General features: G+C 35.5%; 1 protein-coding gene across 1 annotated transcript; it reads left to right on the top strand.

The window, feature by feature from the left end:
* The first annotated feature begins 1,621 nt into the window (after positions 1-1,621).
* LOC145794673 (fanconi-associated nuclease 1 homolog) lies at positions 1,622-5,885 on the top strand. The gene is made up of 2 exons (XM_082877070.1): positions 1,622-1,859; positions 5,017-5,885. The coding sequence occupies exons 1-2, from the start codon at positions 1,665-1,667 to the stop codon at positions 5,437-5,439; spliced, it is 618 nt and encodes a 205-aa protein (XP_082733196.1). The 5' UTR covers positions 1,622-1,664; the 3' UTR covers positions 5,440-5,885.
* The last annotated feature ends 2,072 nt before the right edge of the window (positions 5,886-7,957 follow it).

Genomic DNA, 7,957 nt, shown 5'->3' on the forward strand with positions numbered 1-7,957 from the left:
TCAATCTATGTATTAGATTAAAAACATATTAATACTACACACATATAATACTATTGTATATAATATAAAACATAATTAGCTCAGTCTATAAAGTGGTGGCAAAAGTTCTGGCCAACAGGATGAAATTAGTGTTGCCAAAAATTATTGATAGAGTCCAATCAGCATTCCTAAGTGGCAGGAATATTATGGATGGTGTTCTTGTTGCAAATGAGATTGTGGATTGGTGGAAGAAGACTAACAGAAAGGGGCTAATCATTAAGTTGGATTTCGAAAAAGCCTATGACACTGTTAACTGGAATTTCCTCATCCAAATGCTAGAGAATTTTGGTTTTGGAACTACTTGGACCAAATGGATAAAAGAATGCATTTCTTCTGCAAGAGTGTCAATTCTTGTTAAAGGGTCACCATCACCAGAGTTTTGCCCTCAAAAAGGTTTAAGGCAAGGTGACCCTATATCCCCTTTCTTGTTTAATGTTGTAGCTGAGGGTCTGAATATGCTCATATCAAGAGCTAAAGATATGGGTCTGTTTAGAGGTATATCTGTAGGTGCTAATGGGTTGAATATATCTCACTTACAATTTGCTGATGACACAGTGCTATTCTGTGAGGCTGAAGGGTCACAAATTTTGGCTATAAAAAGAATCCTTAGGTGTTTTGAAGTAATTTCAGGTCTAAGGATCAATTTTGCTAAAAGTGTTGTGTGTGGGGTGGGTGTGGCAATTGCGGAGGTTGATGAGTTTGCAAGGAAATTGAATTGTCTAAGCTCGAAACTACCATTGAAGTATCTAGGATTACCACTGGGAGCCAGCCCTAGCAGGAGTTTGACTTGGAGGCCAGTTGTAGAGAATTTCAAGAAAAAGTTATTTGGGTGGAAGAGAAGAGTGTTATCTTTTGCTGGTAGAGTCACACTCATTAAGTCTGTGTTGTCTGCTTTACCTGTGTATTACATGTCTCTCTTTAAAATACCTGAGTGTGTCGCAAAAGTGATGGATAGGATTCAAGCATCATTTTTATGGGGTGATTCTGAGCGTAGTAGGAAGTTGCATCTAGTTAGGTGGAATGAAGTGTGCATGAGTTTGAAACAAGGAGGGCTGGGGATCAAAAACATCAGGTTAGCCAATGATAGTTTGCTTTTGCTTTTAAAATGGTGGTGGCGATATGGGCAAGAGGACAAGGCACTGTGGAAGATGGTTATTTGCGAAAAGTATGGTTCAGTTGGGGGTAGATGGTTCCCCGATAAGGATGTTCACGATCCCATATCCCAGACTTGGAAAGACATCTTATCAGTGGCCCAAAGGAATGGCAGTATTCTCCAATTTTACAAGGACAATGTGGAAATCTTAATAGGTAATGGACAAAGAATCAGTTTCTGGAGAGATAATTGGTTGGGTTTAACAAATCTTTTCTGCCAATTTCCTAGATTGTTCCAGTTTTTCTGAGTCTGTCAAGAGGAAGATCACTGAGGTGATTGCGAATTTGATTTTTTAAGGGTTGTGCTTTTAAGCTCTCTCATGCTGATTAAATTTGAGGCATCTTATGTCTATGGGTTTTATCAGGGTTGATGTGCAAACATGAATGCTTATCTAATTGCGGCTTTGATTATTTTTCATTTGTTGATAATTTAGGTGCATGTTCAGGGGAGACCATTGAACTGTAGGACTGGGATGAAGAGCAGGTTCTATGGTGAAGATGGAGAACAATGCGGAGTTGAGCAGCTTGCTATGCAATATTATGCCGGAGAAGGAGGCGGGTGGCAGGGTGTACATACAGAGAGTGGCATTTGGTTGACTATTTTTGGGCTTCTTTTGTGGGACATTATTTTTTCCAATGTACCAGATGTCTTTCGCGCTAGATTTCAGGTACTTCTTAGGCCCCGTTTGGGGACTTACTATTTTAGCCAAAAAGTCAAAAAGTTACATTTTTAGTCAAAAAGCCAACAACTCATAGCAAAAAGTCACAGAGGCCTTAGTGAGAAAGTTATCATATCTCTTGTTGTTGCTTCGCTTTTTTGACGAAGTTGATGCTTATCGTCTTTGTGGTCAGATGACTCAGATGGTTCTTAGTTGTGGCATATACATTTGAAGTGAATGTATGTTACTTTTCTCGGATGCACTTCATACTATATTCATCTATCCAGTCATGGTATTCCCTTTTAGATTTGGAGACAATCTGAAATGGAACTGTCAAGCCTCATTTATTTTTTCTACATGGGTCACCTAGCTTCTTTTACTTAACAAAAATGAGGTAACTTTTTAAGAGTAAAGCACTTTAGTAGGTGTGAAGCTGACATGTTTGGTTTTTCTTTTTCAAGTATGTTTCAACTCCCAAATTTAATAAATGGACCTTTTTAGCTCTGAGGTAGCTGATTTCTTTTATAGAAGAGAATGAAAGAAAGCTTAGAGGTGGTTAAAGTAAAGAGTGAGGAATTAAATATTTTATCTAAATTCTCATGTCTAATTTTATCGTTGTTCTTGAGATTACAAATGTCCTTTACGCTTATTCTCACGACACTCCCTTAATGTTGGTGCCAGTACAGCTTGTGTGCTTTATTGTCCCCCTCTAGGGGTATTTTAGTGATAGATTCTATAGGAACTGGACAATCCTATTTGGTCAAATGCCTGGCGACGAACTCCTATGTTCTTTTCATCAAAATTTTGTGTATGCAATGTGATTTATAATTTATTACCATTCATGTACTAGATGAACTATGTGATATTACTTCTCATTTGCATTTTGCTAGTGGTAAATCATTGAAATTTAAGTTCATGGAATGCATTTTTTTAATTATTTATCAGCTTAGTTTTAATATTGATTTGTTGATTTTAGTTGATCCGACCACTTAGACTTTCTGATACCTTACTTTTGGTACCCTCAATACTGTAATCCTGGTTCCACCCGTGGGTGCATGATAGTTTTTTTTTGATCGGCAAAAGGAAAACTTTATTGATGGAAAAAGAAAATTACATCAATAAAGTGGAGCTTGGAGCTAAAACAAGCTCCAACCTCCAAGTTGGTGAGAAACCAACGAGCTAACACAACAGAGAAAGAAAAGAACCAGAAAAACCAGATAGCTTAGGCACTAAATCCCCAAAACCAGGACGGACAAAACACAGTACTCAAAATGGCACCAATCAGATGATACAGATTTTCTGAGCTACAGTGCCAAACACCTTGCCTTGAATGATAGTTAAAGAACAATATTTTTTTTTGATCGGCAAAAGATAAATCTTTATTGATGAACATACAAGAGCAATATTACATCAATAAAGAGGAGCTTGGTGCTAAAAAAGCACCAAGCGCCAGTTGGTGAGGAACCAACAAGAGAGAACAAGAAAAGAAGCAAGTAACAGATAGACTAAACAAAAGGAACAAAGAACCAACTGGTATACACAGCTGGTATGAGCCAAATCCTATGCACCAAAGCAGAATACCAAAAAACAAAACAACACAGACCAGATTCAACCCAAACCAGATTCAAGGTGAATTAGCCCCCAGGAACACACTTCACTGCATCTGCATCTGCATCTTCCTCTGTACATACTGCTGAATCTTCTCTGAATCATCCTCCCCTGCTAATTCTGAGAGCATACCATGGCCTGCAACAGGCTGAATACCTTACTGAATGAAGACAGAGTTCAGACCAAACGCCCAGCAGATAAACTCAGACTACACTCTTGCCATCAGCAGACTATGCTAAACTGAGCAGACCAGGCCATCCCAAGACAGACGCCTCCCAGCCCATCAAGTTCATCACAACACTGCTTCAGGAATAAACTATTTACAGCAGCCCAATTTAGCTCATAATACACCAGCTTAAAATCAAACAGATCAGAAGCCTCCTGAACACATGGCCATCCCCTCAACATATCAGAATAAGCACATGGCATACTAGGACTCATACACAGCACTAATGCAACACCTTTTTCAGTAGAGCAGACAGAACAACCCACAGAGCTTTAGTATGCCATCACTTAACTACACACCATAACAGACTTGACTCAGATTGTATATAATGTCATGCACTGAATAATTAATCCCCTTTAAAGCTGAGGAAGCCCACAACGCTACTCTCACCTTTATTAGCTCTGCCAAAGCAGTCCAATCCGGTTGCACCTTGTTAATATACACAATCGTTTCTGCTTCTCCACACTGACCACATTACTGCTACCGGCAGTGTTTTCCAGACTGTTAGCATCTTCTTCTTTATTTTTATCTCTGGCCATGACAGCAATAAACCCTCCACTGATCCAGGGCTAACCCATTTGTAATTCCACCAGTTCACCAAGTTGGCCCACAATTTCCAAGTGAAATGACAGTGAATAAACACATGATTAACAGTCTCCACCTCAGATTTACAAAACACACAGAGAGAAGAAGCATTTGGGCTCAACACTCCAACTTTTTGCAAAAATTCATAACACTTTACCCTTCCTCTCCACGCTAACCAACTCAAGAATTGAGCTTTGGGAGGGGCTAAATTGATCCAAATACACCTAGTTACTGCAATATCTACCCCTTGACTTGCTTCCATCCACTTCCACACTGATGCCACGGTGAACTCTTCAGATGGGTGAGCTACCCAAGAACAAGAATCTACCATCTCTTCATTGATCCTAGGCGCATTTTGCAGGAAATCATTTAGTTTCTGCACTTCCTCCTCTTCCCATGCTAGGAGGGGACGTCTGAAGACCAGGTTCCAATCTGAATCTGACACTCTTCTATGAACAAAATCGACCAGCTTTCCATCTTTTTCTAAACCATGTCTCAAAAATTCATCTAAGGATGCTTAATCAATTTAACTCATTTAAGTATGAAATTAAATATGCATGTCATTCAATAACACCTACGGCGTTACATCATCCTCCCCTTAAAAAGTTGACAAAGTAATAAATTCTGTATCTCTTTTTTTTTTTTTCTTCTCCCTCCTCTCTCTATACATATATCTAATTTACGTACTCCTTGTCAAAAGATTCTTCTACTGCTTCGTTTTTCAGATTGAGTCCATTCATTTTGCAGACCGCCCCTTTAGATTTGGATACTGATGGGTTTTATGAAGTAAGAAAGAGTCTCCTCGAACCACTACTTGAAAAAATATATGATGGAATGGCTGAAGAGATCCTTATTACATCATGGGAATCACATTTAGGAACAGCTTGTCACGGAGTTAACTGGGACCGACATTCACTATCTGAGCTTCGGGCAGCCGTGACATGCATTGGTGGCCCTTGTTTGGCCTCAATCTGCCGGCACTTGGCTCAAGGTTACCGGAGCTGGTCTAGTGGAATGCCTGATTTATTGTTATGGCGCTTCCATGGTGATTATAGTGGTGAAGCCAAGATTGTTGAAGTTAAAGGCCCCAGGGATCGACTCTCTGAACAGCAGAGAGCTTGGCTGCTGTTTTTAATGGATTGTGGCTTTAATACTGGGTTTGCAGAGTGAGTCCTGCTTCAGTATCTGGATGAAATCATGTTGTTTTGCTACAAGATTGTTTGTATGAAACTTTATCAAAGAATGGCTGCTAACGACAATTAAAGAGGGCATTCTATTTTGAGAATAAGTGAAGAGTTTACCCTACAAATTCTGAACATGGTTGGAAATTCTTGCAGAAAGGTGTGTGCTTTCTTTTCCGGAGAAACTTGAAGATGAGATGTGGAAAAATTCTCACGTGGCAACTCATGGGCACAACTCTATGTTTTCATGACTTTTCATCTTCTAGAAGGCAATTCGCCTTGGGCATGTTGCCATCGTCCTAATCATTACCATTGCCGTTGCCATTGTATTTTATTTTTCAGAAACGTTTTTCATTGTACCAAATGGCCCAAGTGGCCCGTCGATTGACAGTGTAATGCTAGGATTTATCAAGAATGAGGTGATTACAGTTGACATTCTAGTTATTGTTTCAGAGATCAAGAGCAAGAGCAATTACATGGAGGGGTTGCCAATTCCTATGAGAAATGGGAGGTTAGATATTTGTAAGTACTGAAGGTACTTACCAAAAAGTACATATAGGCCATGTTTGTTTGGGCGGATTGGATTAGCATTCCCATGACTAATAGTCTTAGGACTACGAATCCGTTGGATTATATATCCTATCTTAACTAATAGTCAAGTTTAAAATAATTAGTCCGTACTTCAATTGTTTAACCAAATATCGGATTAATAATTTTATTGGACTATTAGTCCAATCCCAAGCTCATGTCCACCCAAACAAATATGGCCATAGATTTAGAGTTTTGTATTTAAATTGAATGTTCAATTTAGTAATTCATGCGCTGAAGTTTGCAGAAATGATCTGTTAATTTATTGAATTATGTTAAATGTTTAAGTTCTATTTTTATTTTATTAGTGCTATGCAAATTGAGGTTTTTTTCTTTTTATTTATTTTATTTTTTTATTACAATGTATCTCAATATAATGAAATAGTGAGTTAATAAGTTATATGAGCAGAAAATTTATACAACATTCTTGTACAAAATGATATAGTTGAATTAGGGGCATTCATTTCTATACAAAATACTTGTTAATTTTAAAAATGACATTGAATACTTCAGACATGTTCTTTTATTTTCAATTAGTTAATGACTCCATCTAAAAGAGCCGTATCAGCAGAATACTTTTGGATGGTTTAGAAACCTAATCAATCTTAATGGCCATTTTACCGAGTCAGGAAAAAACAAAAACAAAGGGAATGTTCAATTTTTTTTTTTTTAAAAAAAAAAATTTCAACCTATGCTACTTATAAAATAAAAATTGTTGGTTTTTTTTTTTTTTTTTTTTCACTAGCTATGTTTATAATCAAGTTGCTTTGATTCTGTCCCGAAAGAAATTGACTTAAAATTAAAAAGATCCACAAATGATGTCTCTTTGCTATAATATAAAATAAATATATAGGTTGGAATGTCGACATATATAAAATTATTAAACATCAAGATAAAAAATTTATGTAAGATGTGAATTGGTTCTTATATTTTAATGGTACAAAATTTAAATTTTAAAACTGATTAGTTAATTTTTCTTTTCAAATTTCTAAATTTTGATTTTTAAATAGATTAATTAATTTTTCTTTTAAATATTTTTATTTAATTACTAAAATTTAAAATTTTCATATGAAACTTTGGAGGTTTCATTGCCTTTGTTAATGGTATGTCTCTTTGCTATAATATAGATGCATAGATTGGAACGTTGATGCATATAAGACTATTAAACATCCACATAAAAAAAATCTATAGAAAATGTGAATTGATTTCTATATTTTAGTAGTAAAAAAAATTTAAATTTTAAAATTAAGTTAACTTTCCTTTTCAAATTTCTAAATTTAAATTTTTAAATAGATTAATTAGCTTTCTTTTTGAAATGTATATATCAAGGCATAATAAGATATTTTTTTTTAAATGATTCAAATAAAAGCCAGCCAATAGAAGATTTTTTTAATTATTTAAAAAATAAAAAATCTATAAAAATAGTGTGAGGGTTTTGAGCTTCATAAGACTCTTCTCATTAAAAATCTCATTTTCCTTAATCTGTGCTAGCATAATGACCATGCCATGCACGGTCGTAAATAAATAAATAAAAATTAATTTTGAAATTAAAATGTGAAAGAAAAAACTATTTACAATTATATAAATTTTAATTATTTTCACCTCTATTACATTTAAAAAGTTTTTTGTCTTTTTTATTATTTTATTTTTGTTTTTGCACGGTCGTTGATGATGTGTTCTCCATAGTAAATATATAAGGGTTTGGATTATCTCAAGATGACTATCCAACTTGAGAGTGTTTGAGTTTGATGGGATTATTTTAGAACTGACATTGATGATTCGAATCATTCACATTATAAAAATGTTTTATAATGCAATTGGTAAAATTAAAGACATATGATAATGCAAATTATAGAAATTGCACTTATGTTAAAATATGAACACATTCTGCCTTTGGAGTTTCATAATTATAATTAGCC

Source organism: Camellia sinensis, chromosome 7, assembly GCF_055761805.1.
Source record: "Camellia sinensis isolate YWXY chromosome 7, ASM5576180v1, whole genome shotgun sequence".
NCBI lineage: Eukaryota > Viridiplantae > Streptophyta > Magnoliopsida > Ericales > Theaceae > Camellia > Camellia sinensis.

What these genes read in the sequence shown, in the direction of transcription:
- LOC145794673 (XM_082877070.1), top strand. Translation starts at nt 1,665, where the DNA reads ATGAAGAGCAGGTTCTATGGTGAAGATGGAGAACAATGCGGAGTTGAG. An exon ending in TCTTTCGCGCTAGATTTCAG is followed by an intron (nt 1,860 to 5,016) that starts GTACTTCTTAGG and finishes TTCATTTTGCAG; the next exon opens with ACCGCCCCTTTAGATTTGGA.